Raw genomic sequence first — 21,211 nt, forward strand, 5'->3', positions numbered from 1 at the left:
AACGGAACTTTGTGGTGCAAATAGAGGCCCCTCCTTGGAGTACAGATAGCCTCCACCATCTTCTGCCAGACTGTGGGGCTTGGGTGGTAGTGAGGGGAGAAGAATATAAGCTAATGAGAAGATAGGAGCTGAATTCTTTAGACGTTTGCAGCTTGTTTGCAGCCTTTTAGTCATCTGAGTGAACACTGATCAGGATAAGGTAATGATCACAGGAGGCTGAAGGATTAGCATGGGCGGGTCAGATGTGAAAGCTTGTTTGGCAATGCCTTGACTTTGGGACAATAGACTTCCCCCCCCCCAGAATACCTCACCTCACTTACTGTTTCAGTTTTCCATTTGCATTAAGCAGCAACCACTAAGCTGAATATTTCCTGAATGTTCCTTAATGTCAGCATTAAGTATTTCGTGATGAATTTCCTCATGAATATCAAACGTGCATATGGAATGAAAAAAAGATTTAGGTAATACAGTGATAAATACAGGGAAAGGGAGCTATGGGAAATAAAGTACCTCCCCTCAAACTTAGCTGTTGCTTTTTGAAATTTGAGGGAAGATGGTGCTTGTCTACTGTTGAGCACTGTTGTGGTTTAACCCCAGCTGGCAACTAAGCACCACACAGCTGCTCGCTCCCTCCCTCCCTGGTAGGATGGGGGAGAGAATCAGAAGAGTAAAAATGAGAAAACTTGTGGATTGAGACAAAGGCTGTTTAACAGGTAAAGCAAAAGCTGCCCACGCAAGCAAAGCAAAACCAGGAATTCATTCACTGCTTCCCATTGGCAGGCAGGTGTTCAGCCACCTCCAGGACAGCAGGGCTCCATCACCGTAACGGTTACTTGGGAAAACAAACGCCATCACTCCGAATGTCCCCCCCTTCCTCCTTCTTCCCCCAGCTTTATATGCTGAGCATGACATCATATGGTATGGAATATCCCTTTGGTCAGTTGGGGTCAGCTGTCCTGGCTGTGTCCCCTCCCAACTCCTTGTGCACCCCCAGCCTCCTTGCTGGTGGGGTGGGGTGAGGAGCAGAAAAGGCCTTGACTCTGTGTAAGCACTGCTCAGCAGTAACGAAAACATCCCTGTGTTATCAATGCTGTTTCCAGCACAAATCCAAAACACAGCCCCATACTAGTTGCTATGAAGAAAATTAACTCTACCCCAGCCAAAACCAGCACAAGCACGATGGGTCAGCTGGGTTGTCTGCCAAACCCAACAGAGCTGCTTGTGCTCTTGGAGTCCTAGAGCACCTGTAGTGTTTTTCCTTACTGAAACACAAACACATGAGAGAAAACATTTCTGAAAATCTAAGTTGAGAGTCAGACATGGATTCAGTATCAGTGAGTAAATAATGAAGTGTCTGAGATTTGGGGAGGGAAAGATGAGTTTGAAAAGGCAGCGTGATGCCATTTCAGGGTTATTGACGCATAATCCACGTGTTTCTATTGCACAACTCTAGTCCGAAGGGGAATTTTAAACTTTGCTACCAGTGTAGGGATAGTTGAGAGAAATTTGGATAATAAATTTCAGCCAGTGAGTAATTTGGTGGTGTATCATTTCCCTCGGTTTTGGCATTGCTAGCTGTATGGAACTGAGACTGAGCATAAAGTAGTTTACACAAAATATAACCGCTCTTGTGCTGTGTGACTTTTGAACTATTGCTTTAGCAAATGCTGCCCTTAACATAGCGTTTGTTTGATAGCTTCTTTAAGCGTGTTGACGCAGTCTCTAAGGATCTGAATTTGTGTGCTAGTCCCAAGCCTGTCGTCATCGATAGGTTACTTAGCTTTGACTTTGGCAGCTTTTCTGACTTGTAAAGTAACTTCTTACTTGCCAAGTAAGAACTCCGCAGGCTCCCTGACATGCCGCTCTTGAGATACACTCCTGAGGTTCCTGTCCAGGCCGACTTAGAAGTTTTCATTTTTGGTGTAACCTGCTTCTAGATTGTTCTGTAGTGAATAGGATGATTTCTAATGAGTAGTAGATGATTAGCTGAAGAATTACCTCTAGGTACAGGGGAACCCTACTAAAAGAAAAGATGGATTTTTTTTTTCAGAAGTTAACTACTGTTACCACTGTTAAGCCTTTTGTATTTCTTAAAGATAACTTATTTTTAGCACTAAGAAGGCACGCCTCGCCTTTGCTTATTTCAGCTTAACTGCAACAGTTTCTTTTCTCTCAAATCGGACATTATTTGGAAATTCCTTGAGAAAGCTTGGTGCCATAATGGATTTCTTGATATTTATTCTCTTAAGCTTGGAAGGGGACCCTTTGGTGTATGTGAGTGGCAGTAATTATAACAGCTATTTGAACACTTTGTTGCATTATCTTAATTCTAAATTATAGGCCTACTAATTTAAAATGTGTCTTAAGTTTTGGTAAATCAGGCTTCCATGTTTCTTGTGCATCTGACTCAAGATGGACTGGTACCCCTTTCAGTCTAAGGGTAACAGTTTCTTAACCTTCTCTGTCACTTGACAGCACCACTGGCTGGGCGGGCACTTTTCCTGCTGTAATTCAAAGTGTGAGAGTGTTAGTAGCACCCTGGCAGTAGAATACAGAATTTCAAACGTGGTTCAGCTCTGAGCAGTGAGCATTTCTCTAGCTGTTCCCTCTCCGGTGTTCAGGCTTGAGCACAGTAGTCCACACTTAAGACATTTAGTTTTCTTGTAGAAGAAAACTACAGCCAACTTCGGTGGCTTCTGATTTCTTAACAAGGCAGAATTCAGCCTGTGTAATACGGGAACACCCGTATGTCTTTACTTTCCTTGACAGGGGTGAGATCTACTCTCTTCTCGATAGGACTGGGAGAGTGGTTTACTCGGGCATCTTTTTTCCAATATCCTCTCCTCTGGGGAGGCTTTCTCTTTTTAAACTGTCAACACAGTGCTCCTTCAAAACGTTGTTTGGGGCTGCCAGCTACCTTGAAGGATGTGTGTTAGTTGTGTGGTGTGATACAGCAGCACTAACCAGAGCAAGTGCAAAATGAACTTGCATGAACGCTGAAAAGCATCTAGCCATGGGAGTTCAGACCTCCTGGTGGACTCATGTAATCAGCTGCTGTAGAGCTATCCCAGGACTTCCTTCCTCTAGATAGGAAACCGTAAAGAAGCTTCATGTGACTAAACTTGATGCAATTGTGTAATTCTCTGGCCAAATGGCAAGTGTACAGCTGCTAAATAGTCTTTCCTTTATAATGCTTTTGTACCTTTATAAATTTGTTTATAGAGAGCTTATTCATCTGCAAACTTGAATTGAGAAACAAACTGTTTACTGCCTTAATGGAAATCAACAATATCAAAAACATAATCTGAGACTGCATGAATCTGTCCCTCTTAGTTGGCAAGGATGCATCTTCTAGGGTTGGATCAGGAACTTGATATAATCAGGTGCTGCACCTGCACAAGTGCAGCTGATTCTCTTCTCCCCTAAAGTACTCTCAACCATCCATGAATTAAGCTGTGTTTGTGCTCAAGCGTGTCCAACAGCAGTTGAAGTGAGTCCAGCCTTGTCTTTGATAGCCAGTGTTCAGTCTTCTGAGTCCATTGGTGACAGGTAAGTATAACTCATACTTTTATGAAGACCATCTTGTCTCACGCAAAATAGTTTATACATAAAGTCTGTCAAGAGATTTTTCTGCTTTCAGCTGTTTCCCAGAAATGTTAGGGTTGGTAAATAGTGTGATCTTTCAAAAAATATATTTTTTAAGTTCTTGTTTTTTTCCATACTATCCCAAGGTAGTATAGATCCTGGATCCTAAGCAAGCGATCTTCACTCGGTCTTCTGGGAAAGGACTTGTACCAGGTGTCCCTCTGGGAGCGGTGCTTACATTAGAAGACAAGTGATTAGAGGAGAGCATAACTCCTCAGGGATTTTTCCATTCTCTTCTCTGGCATAGACTTAGGAGTCTAAAGTGGTGACTAAGGTCACCACCTTGTTCACAAAATGGCACTGAGATGACAGGATCCTTCTGAATCATCAGAATGAGTAAATTACTGGGCACTTCTGTTCACATGTACAATGGGAAATAAACCTTCTTTAGATAAGAACCAGCATTTCTTATCTCCTTGGATTAATGCCCCATAGATAGCAGTGTTCGCTGTGTATACCCGAAGAACCTAAAGAACATCTGGGCAAAGGTGCAGGGCAACACAGCAGTGCTGTAGCTTAGGTACAGAATGATTGTGTAGCTCTGGCGTCTGTTAGCAAGCATCCCTTACCTCCAGAGTACTGCTGCGCAGTAATTACGGGGTAGGCTGTAGCCGAGCAGAGTCTTTGGCGTGTATGAGCAGGCTGTGGGTGTGATACTCTGAACCACTGTCGCGGCGCTTGTGGGGAGCTGTTAGCTGGGCTACGCTGCAGCCATGGTTCTCCTGCCTACTGCCTTAGTCACTCAACGTAACTGCAAATGGCCCCATCTGCTAGGTATCTATTGCTTAAACTACTGGTGATGTGGAGTATGTGCCCAGGTGGATTTGGATGGCTTGCTGCCCTTTCTTCCAAGAGGGAGGCAGAAAAATACTAGAGGTTTTAATTTATGCAGGAAACATGAATATAGCAACAAACCCCACATTATATAAGAGTAGCTTTTGTGTTTGAGATCCTTATTGTCAATGTTCCATGTTTCTAATAAAACTTGGGAGACAAAGTAAATTATTAACTATAGTCACTGAAGTCCTCTTCGCAAGCAGACAGTGTAAACAAATGCCTTTAATACGTGCTTGCTTTTTTAGAGCACAACAACCATTAATCTTTCTTCCTTAGTAGGTTTCCATTATAATGGGAGAGTAACCCAAGGGTAGCTGTGCTTGGCTAACGGGATTTCAGTTATAAAAAAGTTGAAACCTGAAAGCATCTTTGTGTGGTCAAGAGATGGGGAATCCTGCCATTCTAAGAGCTGTATCCAAAAGGGCTCAGATCTAGATTGTTCAAATGTGCTAAATTGTTTTGTTAGCTTTGTAGTTTTCAGTTTAAAACCAGCTTAACTTTTTGAGGTAGATTTCTTTAAGACAACTTGTTACATAACCAAGAAAGTCTTAAGTTTTGTTTGACTTGTTTCTTGTATCTCGGAGTGTTAATACACTCTGCTTGGTTTTTTGATGCAGGTGTGTTAATAAGGAAGGATGCTGGATTTAATTAGAGTAACATTCCTAGCTTTGCTTCAACAGTTTTACCTTCAATCTTTTCTTGCATGAGACTATAATTTCAGAAATGAGGTATAAAGGGAGAGATTATCTTACGATTTTCAATTGAAAATGTGCAGCTAGAATAAATATGTAAGCAGCCCTTTTTTTGGAACCTATTGGAATACAAATGAAGCATCTGAACTAAGTGAAATTTCTTTGACACTAGTACATTTTTGATGATTCCTCTACTAGATATCCATAACGTCGTATTTCGAGCCAAATGAATAATGAGCTTTACAAAACTTAATTTTGGAAGTTAGCTACTATTGAAAAGTCTAAGAGCTGTTCAGCTGTGAAAATCTGAAGTACTGCAGTTGTTCTACCACACAGTTTTCAAATAGGGCGCTGCAGTTTATTTAGAAGAGCATTTAAAATCTGAAGTTAAGAAACTGGAGGTTGTATCAGTTTTTGTGTTAAATAGCAAATAATGATACTGTTAGGAGAAGTACAAGCAATATTCTCAACTTGTAGATGTGCCATGGTAAAATTAAGCAATACTTTATGTAATTTAATTAGAAATATTCCCAGGACAGATTGATTCAACATCAGTTTGCTTTTCTGTATTCTTGACATTTTGACTGTAGGCTCTTACTATTTGTGGGCTGGTGATGATTCATGCATCAATCACTAGTCGACACTGAAACTGCCTTCACAAACTCAACAGCTGCTTTCCTGCCAAACCCAGCGAGCTGTTCCTCTGCCTTAAACTGGCTGGAGCGAAGAGTAGGCAGGACCTTCTTTCCTTCAGTCTCCTGATTTGTTCTCCAGTGGTTTTTCTTTTCCTGACTTTTCTTTGCCCCTATATCCCTTATGTTTCACTCAGTTCCATCTGTATTCCTCTCCATCCCTGCCCCAAGACCGTGGGAGCAGATGACGCTGCAGCACAGTGCTCTCTCTGATCACCATCCTTGTGCACGTCGGCTTACTCGCAGTGAAACAGCCCTCTTGCCACTTCATCGAGGACAGCTCAGTGTCTCATGCTTAATGCTTCTGTCTCATGACTGACACTGCAAATCCAGCAGCTGTTGAACACTTCTTAAGAAGGAATGGGGTTTTATACCGTTTGTTCCACACTAATGAAATCGGGATTCGTATCATGGTGTGAAGTTAACCTTGCAAAACTCTAGTAGTTATGCAGGTGGTATTTTTTTTACTGTTTGTTCACACCCCTTATTCTTGATTACTTAAACTTGCTGAGGGTGATTCGTCAGCTCTTCATTCCCAGAATCTGTCTTCCATTTGCTGCTCTCTGGTACCTCTGCGTTGTCTTTTGTTGTTCTCTGAATCATCTGTAATGGGCAGGTCTGTCACATTTTCCTTTAGGTCAGCAACATTTTCTTAATTGTTTTTCAGTCTCTTCTTTCCCCTGTATTTCTTTTTAAAACTGATTTTTTTTTCTGCTTCTTTTAGTCTTTTGCTGCCTATTACTTGTTTATTTTTAGCTCTAACATTGCTAAGTTTTTTTTAATAGGTATCAAACAAGGGAGTCGGCATGCACACTGAAGACTTTCATTCTGGCATGTTTTCCGTTGGTAGTGTCAGTTCAAGTAGCCATGGACTCTTATTCTCTGCCTCTGTGCTGTGCTAGAAATCTTCAAGAAAGTGTAAGCAGCTTGCTCTTGAAGATAAGTGCTTAGGGAAAATGTAAACAAGTTCCAGATGTAAATTTAATTGAGGGAAACTTTGCAGATTGAAACTTCCATGTGGAGGAGCATCGATTATTTCTAGCACTGCAGTGAACTGCAATAAATAACATTTTCTTTGTGAATGTATGTTCCTTAGTGAACAGTATGAGTTGGACATAAAGTCGAAGGTAGGACCATTTTGCTTTGAAATATCAGTTTTCTACACTATCCATTCTTAAGCAATTTCTTTCTCCTGTCTAGCTCTGGTTTCAAGTCTAGACTCTTTAAACAACTGCGTAAAGTGTATGAATTCCAGCTTAAGTTTTGGCCCCCTTTGGTGTTGGGTGGAAGATAATATTGTTGCTAAGGGGAAGGCAACAAGGGAAAATGCTTGCTGAGTGCCAGAGAAATTGTTTCTGATGTGTTCCTACAACTGAAGTGCCTTCTACCCAAATTGAGCTGACGTAAGTCCAATTTTTCCTAATAATTGTCTTAATACAATTGTATGCACCATAGTTTTGTGGTGAAAAGTTTTAAAATTGGGATTTGTTTTTTTGAAAACTTCTTGGGGAGGAAAGCTAGCTAATGGATAATCCCTCAGCTGGATCTTTTTGCTATATCAGCAGTTGAATGAATTAGCATGTTTGACTTTTTAAAGCTTACATGCTTGAGATAAATGCAGTGGTTTGCCTTGCAGCTGCTTTTTTTTTTCAGGTTTTCTGCAAGACTGAAGTTGTTGCAAATGCAAGCTGATAAAGTGCTAGCATGAAAATGGTGCAGGCTTTTTGCAGTGAGGTTTGCTTTGGATGTGTGCGTGGTGTCAAATTGAGAATCAAATGCAAGGATAAAGTGCTAGCATGAAAATGGTGCAGGCTTTTTGCAGTGAGGTTTGCTTTGGATGTGTGCATGGTGTCAAATTGAGAATCAGAAAAATAAAATACTCTACAATAAAGAACTCTGAACACCTTGGTATGATTTCAGATACAGGAGCACTGCCCAGTTAGTCCTTACTGCAAATGAAATAATGAGATAACCAGCTTTCTGGCTATATCTAGCCTGCTGCAACGCGTCCCCTAGGCGAAGCTTCGTTGTCAGTGGATGCTGGCCTAAGTCTGTGCTGCTGTCAGCAAGGATGATCCCATGCTCCTCTCGCCACATGTTCTTACCCTAAGGCAGTACTAGTTTGGTCAGTTGTACTAGTGTGGTCAGTTGTTCTCTGGGTCTGGAGGGGAGCGAGTCAGAGAAGCTGCGCTTTTGTCAGCAGCTCAGTCTGAGGTTAGTTTAAACCAGTCAGGGAAACATAACCTCAGTCTGTGTCAAGGTCTTGGCCCCCATCCTCCTCTCAAGTGCAGAGAGTGCAATGGCATTAAAGAGTTCTCCTGGCAAGGGTGGCACGCTCTATCATGCTATTTTTGGCAGTCCCTCCAAAACATCTGTAGCCAATCCAAGCTTTCCAAGTGCTGCATTCAGTGCACATACAGCTGAGTGTCCTGGTACAGCGGGTATGAAGGCTGCGTGGTGTGCCCTGGGGGGAAGGCTGAGCACTATAGGCATGCAGGATCAAATATGCTAAGTCAGTTCTGGCTGAAGCTTGCAAAATAGTTGCTGTGTAGGGTGAACGTTGAGTAGCTCCCTTGAACAGTATGACTGGTGTTTGTTGCAAGCTTTTCTTACCCTCTGAGGACCCAGCACGTCAACAGTTTTGGTTTGGGTGGCTTTGTCTTTTTATAAATGGGGTGTTAAATTTGTCCTCTGTGTGTTAGTGATGTTGAAGCTAGTATAGAGACTGTTAATGCCCAAGTTTCCAAACTCAACTGCTGTTTAGGATGTACTCCTAAAAGGTACAGTTTTACGTATTTGTCTCTTTGGGATCAAAAATAAAAACTTACGTGACACCAAGTTAACCACGTGTCATTCTTAACAGGCTTTTTACAGGCTTCCTCTTCATTTGAGGTGAAAGATTCAAGTGGTAAGGTCTGCATAATCGCTGATCTGACAGTAGCCTTCTCAGTGGAATACAAAAGCAATGGGCAAAAAGAGGTAAGGGGGGGTATCTCACTGCTTGTCTCTAACTTGTGTTTATAAAATGTGTGGTGTTTCTGCACGTGCGCAGTATTTAAACTTTGAACAAATATTTAAGCGTGAAAAACTGCTTCAGCAAAGATTTCCCCCCTCCCAGTCACGTCACATCAACTTTTCTTTATTACTGACGCTTCTTCGAATTAAACAGGGTTAAGGCTGCCTGAAACAACCACAAACAATACATGTATGAAATTACTTTTGTGACCAAAATCTCATGCCAGTCCTATTGGTAGCTAAAATGGCTTTCATTGGAACTGTAAAGGCAAAAATGCTACCAGTTGGCTTTTGGTGAACTTGGTCATACTTGCATGGACTAAATCTGAACTAAAATGGCCGTTGGCATGTAGCTTTTAAACTTCCCTGGAATCTGTGATCTTCTTACCCTGAAAGCTAGAGATTTGCTCAGTATCTACAGACTAGTGCAGTGCATACAAGTTGTTCTATATTAACAGCAAAAGCCTGTTAATGGCAAGTTAAGAATTGTTATTCACAAATACTCTGCTTTTCAGTTTACTTTTTTGGTATCTTTACTACTGAACAGGAACTGTGGATTGTTTATAATCTCATTGCAGTTGCATGTTTTGAGGCACTCTTGAAGTTGATTTTTTCCTAGCCATTGGTGTAATGTAAGATTAAAAAAATCCTACTACTTTGCCAGCGGTGCACTTGTTATGTGTGATTTGAGCTGAGAGTTATATTGCGTAGTCCACTTTTTCAGTGGTGCTGATGGTCTGAAATCCTGCTGGTACTGGTATGCAAGTTTGCATTCAGAGGTGACTGCTTTCATAACATGCTTTTGGCTGTTTCTTCTTGTAAGCAGTAAGCTCAAAACTTTCCAGTAAACATTGTCTTGGTCTTCAGGTACTAAGTTACTTCTCAATATGTAATAAACTCAAAGTATTATGGCCAAACTATGTAGGCTGTCTGTACCATTTGCTTTTGTTCTTACTCAATTGCACTACAAGAAGCGAAGCTTAAATTCTTCCATTTTTCACATGGCCAGAGTTTGCCAGATTTGATTTACCTAGTACAGAAGTACCTGCAAATTCATAGTGCTAGTTTAGGGGGAAAAGAAGTCTAAGAGGTGCTGTGAGTATGTACTGTTTTGTCCTCAAATTTCAGAGAACAATAGTCTTAGAAATCCCAAGTGTCAGTAACATGCTACTTGCTATATACAGGTATATAAGTAGACCTCTTATAGCATATATGAATGTCAGCTGTATGTTTTATAAGAGTTTCATAGGATATTTAAAAAGCAGTAAGGAAAAGCTGTTACATCATCCCATTTACATGTGTGTTGTTTTCTGCCCCACAGTTTGCGCACTTTTTTCTTCCACAAAATGCTACAGTAGAGCCACAGAGCTCATGTGGTGAAGGTAACACATCTCATCCAGTGCTGGTATTGGGTTTTGGAACAGGACATTCATTAAGCCTGAATTTCTCAGAGTATGCAGACAAGTACCAAGTAGGAGAGCTAGTTTTCCGCTACAATCTGTCAGATGCAACTTTATTCCATAATTCAACTGCAGGTAAAAAGAAAACTTCCTGTTCTCATTGTGTAACCCTTCCAGATGTAATACCGATTTGTTTCTGTAAATACTGTTACATACTAATGCAATGTAATCTTTTTACAGGAGAAATGAGGAGAATGTCACATAAAACTATTATTCAGGCATATATGGGCACAAAATACAGATGCATCAGCTCCAAGCACGTCAATATGAAGAATGTGAACATTACTTTTAGCAATGTTACTTTGGAAGCCTATATCACAAATGGCACTTTGAGTATCAACAGTAGGTATCTTGTAGCAGAGAACGTACTTGGTGGGCTAGTATTGCCAATAATGTATTATTTCTTATTATTTCCTGACTAATCGTATTTAGGCGGGTACAAACTGGATCTAAAGCTCTGATAGCAGCATCTTTTGAAATGAATAGACCTGCTTCAGGTTTTCCCTGTAGGGGTGTCGGCATCCATGACTAGAAGATAGTGCGCTGTGTTCCCATGGGTTTTGGACAGGTGTTAGGGAACGTTCTTTCTGTTCATGAGTATTTATGGGTGTAAACATGTGCTGCGGTAGGTTGACTGGGCACATGGCCAAAATCCTAGCTTAAGAAGTATCTGACAACTTCCAAGTATTATGCCTCTACCAAAGGAGTTTGAACTAGTTACTGTGTGCTCTGGGGAAAGTCAGTGATGTAATGGCAGACGATAGAGAACTGGTCTGTAGGGAGCAGATATGTACATCTTCCTACAGGAGGCCTTATATAAGCTGTAACAGTGATATTCTTTCCCTGTCAGGCTCAATCACAAAACGACTTTTTGTCCTGATTGCTTGTATTGAAAAGCATTTTGCAATTTCACTGCTATAATGATTAGAAGACAAACTACTTCATGGTGTGTCCTTTGCTTTTGCGGCAACACTCTTCAGTTTACATGGCTCTTGATGTTTGATCACCCGTGGTATCTTAGGGAGTGATAAATCTGTGCCTTACTTCTGGGGCAAGTAAGAAGCCTGATCTTCTCTGGGAAATGTGGAACTTTTCTTTCTTATGCTGTTAATCCCATTTATGCCCTTGTTGAAATGAATCTTAAAAACTAGGGTAGTCAGTGGTGGCATGTGATGGATACATTGAACAAGTGCCTTCTACAGGAGTATCTATACCTTGTCCCGTGTCTCTGAAAAATACCTTGCCTGATGCATGATAATACTGGAGTTGGCTTCTTTTATGGCTGCCTCACATGACTGGCTCAGATTTCGGCATGCATCATTCTCGATCAGTCTTTTCCATTCAGTGAACTAGTTTGCAGCAAAGATGTGGACCTACATTTGTAATTTCAAAAAAATCACCTGATTTCTATTACTCCGGTCTTCAGAACTGTCTCATTTTTTAAATAGGATATCTTGATCCAGTTGCTATACTGGATAATTATGATAAGTGATCAGTTATCAGCAGGCTTGAACATAAGCCACGATATTGGGAAAAACTGTTTTTTGACTTCTATACAACTTCAGTAAAATCTCCCTACTGTGTAACAGTTTTCCTCTTAACACCATCTATTATCTGTTCTTACATAGTCCTTTGGTTAAAAAAAAAAAAATCAATATTGCATTATTTCGGGAGGGTGTCCCTTATGCAACACAAGTTTGTCAGCACTTGTTTTCTTTTCTATTCCTAATTACTTCTTTACTTTTTTTAGATTAATATAAACACTTTAATTTGCCAGGATCACTTCTCCAGGTTGCTTTTCTTCATCCTGTGGTATCACTGTCTTGATGAAACTATTGATCCTCAGAAAAAACACATGATTTCCTATGATCCTGGGGTAGATGCTGTTTGGTCTGAGTTTAAGCTTTTTTTGGTTTTTTATTTGTTTGGTTTTGTTTGTGTATTTCCACGTTCCTGTTATCCATACTGCCATGCTGAGTTTTTTCTTTAAATTATCATCATCCCTAAGTTTTTATTACTGTCTCGGGACTGCACCCAGATTTTTTTTTCTATTCCTACTGCACAATGAGCTATCTCTATTTTTTTTTAATTCAGATGGTTAAAGAATTCTCACTTTATCCTTTTTTTTTTTTAATCTTGACCCTGAAATCACCTTGTTCTTTCCAGATCAGTTCCTTCTTTCCACTCTTGTAGGCTTGAGACTTCCCCTGTCCTTTTGGCAGCTAGTTATTGATAAACTTTAGATCTGGAATTCTCCCTTAACTTTTTTTTTCCCTGCAACTCCTTCATTAGTGGATATTTCTGCTGGTGATTTGGGCAAGGCTCACTGAAGGGAAGAAGAGTCAGTATTCAGTGCATCTGTGTATCACCAGTAGTGGTAACTTCTGTCAGCGTACCTAGAAGTTAGTGACTGAGGTTGTGGTAGTGATTATCTGCAACTCTGAAGAAAAGGAGGCTTTAATTTTACCTGTTGGTAGTTTTGTCAGCTGCTTTCCTATAACTGTCAGAAAAAGACATAAGAATTTGTCTTGTCTCCAAATCTGTCTTGAAGAGTTACTAGCAGCTATGCTGTAAATCAGTAAAAATACTGTATCAAGACTCCACCTAGGACAAACTTCCACTTGAAGTGATTTGGTTGTTTCCATCTCTGCTGACTTGAGTAAGAGGCTGTATGTGTTGGTCTTGCAGATGGAGGGAAATTCTCCATTGAAGTACCAAGTAAAGCTGCCGTTTGGTTTATTTGTTAGGAAATTAACACATTTCGGGACCTGACCAGTATGTATTAAGCCTACAAAGGATAGGGTCACTCCTCCATTCATCCACCTTCCCTCTGCTCTTTGACTTTCCAGAAATGGAGTAGACATAGGAAAGTGTGCTATGTTGGAGTCTGCGTTCAGAAGGTGTGATTAGAGTTCCTCTTTCTGAGCCATAATCGAAAGTTAAGCTGCTGTTTAAGTTCAGAGGCTATTTATTAGTTATCTAGTACCTGCAAGATATGCATGGATTAAATTTTAGAAGTAGGCCCTTTGAGTCAGAATTGACTGCTGCTGCAGCTGCTGTTGTCCTTATAAAGTTGCAAGCTGTTATCCCGGACACGTGGAGGTGTCCTTGGCTTGTAACATGGAAGCCTTTACTACAGTAATGTCTTTGCTGTGACCTTTGGTTTTGGCTTAGATGTTCAGTGCAGGAACCTTCTTGGCTCCCAGATCAAGTTAAGATCTTGCTGCCAGGTGTTTCTGAGTACTCTGGCAAATAAATCAGTCGTGCTGTTCTTTCTCTCTCCTTTTGCCTTGGAAGTTGCTGCTGAACTGGATGAAAAGAGAAGGCAGTCTTACACATCTTGACTCAGCCTTGTACGCCCGGTGGTGGGTGGCTGCTAACGCAGGACTAAAGGGAAGGATGGATGTGAGACCCAAGGGGAGAGGATATAGCAAAACAATTGCCATCAGAAGCAGTGTCTTAAAATCCCTTTGTTAAGGATAGAAGAGCCACAGCACTGCAATGAGGGCTTGAGAGGTCCAGTAGTATTTTAATGTTACTGTGAGTATTGCCAAAATAATGACATAGGGTCCTCACAACCTGGTAGTGTAACGGGGGGAGGGGGGAGCGGGGAAGGAGAACAACACATCTCCTGGGAAACTACTTTTAACAGCGGGCAGGAGAACTGTTCCTCTGCTTCTAGCACGTGAGTGCCAGGAGTGTCTGAGGGGCAGTCATCTCAGCCTTGCTGTGAACGTACGGCAGGAATGCTGGCTCTGTCAGCACAGCAGTATCTTACTTATCCTGACTTGATGGCAAAGTGAAATGACAGGCATGAATAAAAGCAGATGTGGTCACCATGAATTCCTGTAAATAACAGCAGAGGTGTCATTTTCACATGCCACAAGTGTCTCAAACTTTGCAACAAGAGTTTAGGTAATGTTTTACCATTGTGTTTCTCAGCTTTTATCATCTTCTATTAGGAAAAGCTACTTGAAATTGTGTCCTCCATTCTCTTGAGGATTAAAAAGGTAGAGCATCCCACAGCTTCATTTTGTTTGGTAATGACTGTTTTCCTTTCTCTCCAGAGACAGAATGTGCTGAAGATATGGTCTCTACTACTGCTGTAGTGCCTACAACTCCTAAACAGACTACTAGCCAGGTTCCAACAACTAGCCCAGCACCAACTGCATCGCCCCCAAATCCTGCAGTCGGTAAATACAACGTAACTGGTCCAAACGGAACCTGTGTACTTGCCTACATGGGGTTACAGCTCAATATCACCTACCTAAAAAAAGATGACAAGGTACATTTTTTTCTTTCTCCAAAGCTTTCAGATTCCTTCTTTGGGGAAAACTTGGTAAAATATTATAGGCTAACTTTTTTCTTTAAAAATCCCAGTTCTTTTGTAGTGTTCATCCATGATTGTCCTCTACTTGAATTGCTTAACTTGGACTAGACTAGTGACGATTCAAACAGTTCTCTTCTACTGAAAGTGGTCATTAAAGATTTTTCCATTCAGTAAGAGTACTAAACTTGTCTGTCAAATCCTGTAAGTGTATACGGCCATTCCACAGAAGCAGTAAAAATTATCAAGATAGGAGTAGGGGGAATCCTATTATCAAAGATGCCATCTAAACAAGATTTTCAAACTTAAACAAAATACAGGAATTTGGCCTGAGGCACCTGAGTGAAAACAGTGAATGACTATTAGAAGGGAAGATTACTACTACTGTAAAACTGGACAGGCTTGTGACTTAGTTGACTTCCAGCCAGCACCAAAGAGGCTTGGGTTTGACTTTAATGCTTAAGAGCTACTTAATGGCTGATTTTAACAGCAAGAATGCTACGTGGTTTATGTAAGATCCAGCCCCGGCACAGGTTCTTTCCCTCTGTTGTTGATGCAGAGCCCAGCTTGCCAGCCCCATGGACAAACCCCTTACCCGCTAACCGGTAAGGCAAAGCTGTGAGCGTAATCCCAAAGGGACTGCTGAAGGCTTTCAGTAGGAAGCAATGACCAAGGGTCAGCAAAACTTTATGTTCAGTAAAGCTTTATTATAAGGACTTTTGATCACAAGCTGCTTTTTCCTATCCTGTGGCTTAATCTGAGGTGACGAGGACAAGTGCAGGCAAACAAATTATGGCTGTGTTTCTGTAGTTTAAGTTGGATCTCGGTGATAAAGGACCTGGTGTGAGGAGGGTGGTATCTGTATAGGATTTAGCTGCTTAATGCTGTATGTGGTGGTGCAAAGGAATCTATTGCATTTATTTATGACGATGATGACTGAGAGGTAAAATCATGAGCACCGATAGCTGGTGTGTGGCTGTACAGTAGTTGGTTATGATGGACTGTGTTTTAACCACCTTAATTGTGTGAAATTCCCTAAGCTGTGTCCTGTAGCATGGCATTCTAGCTCTGCTGGAACAGCTGATTTCTAGTGTAATGACCAGTGAGGAGGTGGCAAATAGGTTTTCCAAAGTCACGTGAGGGTCAACTAAGAGCTACTGAAGGTTTCTATTGGATTGTTCAGCAAGTGCATTTAACCCACAGCCTTCTGCAGATACAGGACAGTATAAAATCATGTGCCATGGGCAAAGCTAAAGCATTCTGAACTGAAGTGACGTGCGAGATGATCATGCTTACAGGCCGTTCCCTTGATTTATGTCAAAGCAGTATTTTACAGCTTGTTGCCCTCTGTGTAGTGGTGGTTACTTTTTCCTTACGCTGCTAGGACCAAAGAAGTTTAGTGTGGAGGAAGCAGCAGGTTATCGGCCGCAGCCAGTCAGGGCTGCAGAAAGCTTCGCTGGCATGCAGAGATGCCCTTTGTTCTCTGTACCAGCCTGGTAACTCAGGTGCAGCTTACACCAGCCTGTAACTTGCACACCTATCTGCCCAGTTGTTTGTAAAATGTGTGGGCAAAGACAGCATTGTATGCATGTGAGTACAAGTAAACTAGAAGTCGACTGAATGTATATGGTGACGTATTAGTCTCTTCAAATGTCATAATTGATCCTCTTCTCTCATAGTTTGGATTGGATTTGCTGAATTTCATACCACATAATACAACTTCTTCTGGGACATGCGATAATACATCAGCCTTCTTGAATCTGACTTTTGAGAAAACAAGGGTTATCTTCCACTTTGCATTGGTAAGAATCTCTAGACAAAGCGTGTAGGGTCTGCGGGACCTCTCACGTGGGAAAACTAATTGGGGCAAGTACAAGAGAAAAAAGATGCAACTACAGGAAGGGGAGTAAGTAATTCCTTTGTTTTTAATACTAGGATTTAGAGGGTTTAATGCTTGGTAACTGTTGTGGGGAAAGAATAGATACATGTACGTACACACACGTATGTATAGATAGACATCTATTTTGTTTGGAATGGGAATTTCTTTTAAGATTGTATTGCCTACTCTGTAAAGCTTCTTGCCCAAACTGGGAACAGTTCTGCTGTAGCAGAGGAATAGCCTGTGACAAACAGTCTGGAACTGGATTTAAGTCCTCATTAATATTCTGTGTACAGCCCAAGAGCCATGTGTGCTTGTCTTAAGGACTCCTGCGATGGTTGGAAATCCTGTTTCCCACAGGTGTGCGATGGTTGGAAATCCTGTTTCCCACAGCTCTGCCCCAGTACTGTATTAGAGCTGTGTACCCTTGAGGACTGAATCCACTGTGTTTGTCCGCTTCATGCTGCTTGTAATACTTGCAGGACTGATCAAATGTGATCACCTAGACCTGTTGCTATTAAATGACTCTCCACATCCCTGTGGGGTGCTGAGCTGCTTTAAAGCTGTGTCTGTAGCACAGGTGAGATCATTGTACTAGCCTGGTTAAGGCATGGGTGGGACTATACTTTCAGTGTGGAGGTCAAGTCAGCAGTCTGAGGGGTGACGGGCCCCCTTTCTCTGCCCCCCTTCCCTCCCCCAAAGTAATCTTCCCTAAGGTGCGTACCTTCTGTAGCTTTTCTCTCTAAAAGTGAAACTAAGCTCTTCCTTTGGATGCTAATCCCAATTGCGGACTACCCTTTGAAAACCTTTCTCAAAACGTATGCAGAATTGAACCCAAATCTTAACAGTTTGTTGTACATCATTAGCTGAAATGACAACTACTGGTTTGTTTTTTTAAAAGAATGCAAGTACTGAAAAATTCTTCCTGCGAGGTGTGAACGTAAGCACGACTCTGCCTTCTGAAGCAAAAGGTAGGGACTTCTAAGAAGTCTACTTTCAGTGACTACTTCTATAAATATTAAGGGTTGCCTGCATTAAATAACCTGTTAGAAACATTGGGGATGAATGTACTGAATTTAAGCTCTATGAGCTTACAGCTCCTGCTCTTCAGGATTCTGTAATAAGACTTGTTCTTACACAGTTCCAAAGTTTGAAGCATCGAACAACAGCATGAGTGAGCTGAGAGCTACAGTAGGGAACTCCTACAAGTGCAGTGCAGAGGAGAATCTCCAGGTCACGGACAAAGCCCTTGTCAATGTATTTGATGTTCAGATCCAGGTTTTCAAGATTGATGGAGACAAATTTGGGGCAGGTAAGAGGTTTACATTTGGGGGGGAGGGGAAACCTAAGATTTGTGAAGTGCACTTTGATATAAACATATAATATTCTGTAGTCAAGTGTCAGCTTGCGGGTGCTATGCTTTTGTCTCTGCGTGCCCTATTACAGATGTTGTAGGGGCTGATAAGATGTCTGAGTGGAGGCTAGTGCAAGAAGTACGTAAAGAGCTTTGAAATAACTAGGACTTGTTCCTTGTGGTCCAGAGAAGAGTTAAGAAATAGCATTAACTTTCCCTCCTAACTGTGTGCAGACAGTTGTATGAAATGGGGAAAGTTCTGGGAAGTTGCTGACTCTCTTAATTAATGCTGTCCTTTGTGACTGTGGTTAAAGGAAAACGGCTAGGGGAGGAGTCATGTGCATGTATTTATGATGGCTAAGCTTTGTGTAACAGTAACAGCTCTTGAGAAGGAAACAATTGTTATAAATATCTATATTGTGCATACAACTAGTGCTAGAAAGACTTCATCCTGAATGATCATAGTTAGTGGACTTGGCTTCCTTTTGGTTGTTGGCAAGCTAAGCTAGAAGTTAACCTGAGCCAGTTTTATCTATGTGCTGAGAGTAGAAACTTGAAGTTCTGCATATAGCCATCTGTTGGTGCACTAGTGCCTAACGTGGATCTTTTTCTCTCTCTTCAGTGGAAGAATGTCAACTGGATGAAAATAACATGCTGATCCCTATAATAGTTGGTGCAGCCCTTGCTGGTCTTGTCCTAATTGTCTTGATTGCTTACTTGATTGGCAGAAAGAGGAGCCATGCTGGATATCAAACAATTTAATAACTTGCACTGAAATCCAGTGTAGATGAAAAGCAATTGCAAGAAGCTGGGAAACCCCCGCCACACACACATTTCCCCTGAGCTAAGATTGATATTGTAAGGGAACACCTTTTCTTGCAAATTGCTTCTTCTTTAAAGTCTGCTTTATTAAATGTGAAATCATCTTGCAGCATTTAACTATGCACAAAAATAACTTCTGAAAATTCTGGTGTTTAATTTTGCTAACTAGTTTAAATATTTACCCACTTAGAAACAAGCTAAAAGTTTTTAAGGGTGCTTTTTTGGAATTGGCATAAGGTAATGTCAGCTAAAGATTCCAGAGAGGGATGTTGCTAATTCACACTGACTCAATTTCGGAACTCTTAACAAAGGGAAAAGGTTCATTCTTCGTACTGCTGCCATCCAGCGACGATGTTAATTATACTGATGATGCATTTAAAGAAATTTAGTAACAACTGACAAAATTGAAATTTAAAATCTAAACTCCACCTTGTCTTCTAGGTGTGTATTTTTTACTAAGCTTTAAACTGAATGCCTGGCATATGCAGGGTGTGAACAACGCAATACTCAGACCTTACAGGAACTCTTTATGATTGGACAGCTCCCCTGTTTGATATTTTTGATGCTATGCCAGCTTGTTAGGAGCTGGTACTTTTTTAAAATGGGTGTTATTTTTATTTACCTTTTTTTGTAAAGTGATTTGTCTCTTCTGTTGGAAGGTCCAGAGAGATCCTGTTACTGCACATGTGTACAATATAGATCTCAATCTGCTGATTCTCTTGCTTTAAACTTGGCTGGGGGGTTGTACACTTTAAGGATCAGTTCTTATGTATGCATTGCCTGTAACAATGCTAATAAAGACACTTTTTTTCTGTATATCTTAGTGTTGCTGATCACTCTTAAAAACATTTGGCTGTTTGGTAAGTGCTAAAGTCCTGGTTTGGCTCTACTTTGAGAGCTTTAAACAGTCCTTAGTGTGGAGTTATGTTAAAGAAATGTTTGTTTTCTGTGTGGCACAAAGATGAGGCTTAACTGTGTATGTGGCTTCAGAACAGTCCCTCCTTTTGGACTTTGTGCTTGGAAACAGGTAAAGCTTCTGTGTATCAGTAACCTGAGATCTGGAGAAGATAACTCTTACATTAAATTGCTGAGAAATGTCAGTATATTGGTCTGCCCTGCTAAGCATCGCTTTCTGAAAGTGCTGTTAAGATACTCGGTACAAGGACTGTGTAAATGACAACATTTTATGTTTTATTTTGAAGTGGGATTCTTGCCACAGAGTAGGAGATGCTTGTCTGCTGAGGTCTGTGTGTTGTAATGTGCTTGGAAATGAACCTTTGTGTTTAAAGCTTCCCTGACTCCCTCCTGCAGTAATGTTTTGGTGTTAACAGTACTAGCGACACGGGGCAGGAACCAAGGCACACTGAAACATTGCACAGAACACTATTCTTCTGACAAGGAGAACTGGACGCATGGCATAAGGCTGGTATACTTTGGACCATATCCCCTGCTAGCTTGAAAGTGCCTGGAAACTGTGGGGTTTGCCAGTGGTGAATAAACTAGTATTTGCTAATACCTGCTGATGCACTAGAAGTATGGTACTGCTACTGTCCTTACAACTCAGTACTTGGGGAGAAAGGTGCCTGTCTGGTACTGTAAAGGATGGGATAGCTTGGAATGATACTGCTAAGTAGCTGTCTTTACTTGTCTAGAAGAGCACCCATCTGCTTCCTCTGAAACTTTTTTTTCCTGCTGAGGAATGAAACAAACTCAATCTGCGGGGGGGGGGAAGCCTTACTTGACAAGGAATGAAGATAACTTGGAGTAGAGTCTGAAAAGAGGTGTGGTGTTAAAAGGTGAGGCTTTCCACAGTAGTTCAACAGGGAGAATAAAAAGCACAAATTGCTGGCCTCTCTTCAGTCTTCCCTCCCTTCCCCAGCAGGAAGGAGAGGGAAAGGATTTGGCCACGAGAGGGCTCTGTAAGGACAAGAAAGCAATTCACAGGCACCTGGCTCCAGCAGGGCTGGAAGTGCCAGGGGCTGGGCTGCTGCTTTGCTTGTTTCTGTCCAGGGGTAGGATATTTAGACTTGCATTAAGGTACAGCTTTGGAACTGCCCGATGTCTCACCCTGGCAAGGAAGAAGTCTGTCTGTGGCTATCTTTATGAGTGTTTCTCCCAACATTTTCAGGGACACAGGTATATGAGGATATAGCACCTGTAGTGCAACCTCAGTATACCAGCACAAAGTAGCGCAGCATCTACTTTCAGCATCCCTTAACAACAACACCTGTAGCGCAACCTCAGTATACCAGCACATAGCGCAGCATCTACTTTCAGCATCCCTTAACAACAAAGTGAGAAATGCTACTTCCAGATTTGAGTGAAATTATTTGTTACCTACTGTGCTAGAGCTAGAAAACCCCAAATAAGTGTATAAGATATTAAGAGTGGTTAGAAAAGAACTGTTGCTGCTGCTTTCTGTAGCCTGGATTGCACGTGTTCCCTGCTGCCTTTACCTGAAGAGCTGTTACACACTGCATAGAGTAAC

General features: G+C 41.4%; 1 protein-coding gene across 1 annotated transcript; it reads left to right on the forward strand.

Annotated features, from left to right (window-relative positions):
• Nucleotides 1–8,165: 8,165 nt before the first annotated feature.
• Nucleotides 8,166–19,541, forward strand: LAMP1 (lysosomal associated membrane protein 1). The gene is made up of 9 exons (XM_009276148.1): nt 8,166–8,307; nt 8,730–8,845; nt 10,203–10,416; nt 10,522–10,683; nt 14,409–14,626; nt 16,348–16,470; nt 17,449–17,518; nt 17,689–17,859; nt 18,524–19,541. The coding sequence occupies exons 1-9, from the start codon at nt 8,166–8,168 to the stop codon at nt 18,661–18,663; spliced, it is 1,356 nt and encodes a 451-aa protein (XP_009274423.1). The 3' UTR covers nt 18,664–19,541.
• Nucleotides 19,542–21,211: the final 1,670 nt, after the last annotated feature.

The sequence above is a fragment of the Aptenodytes forsteri genome, unplaced genomic scaffold, assembly GCF_000699145.1.
Source record: "Aptenodytes forsteri isolate BGI_AS27 unplaced genomic scaffold, ASM69914v1 Scaffold96, whole genome shotgun sequence".
Taxonomy (NCBI): domain Eukaryota; kingdom Metazoa; phylum Chordata; class Aves; order Sphenisciformes; family Spheniscidae; genus Aptenodytes; species Aptenodytes forsteri.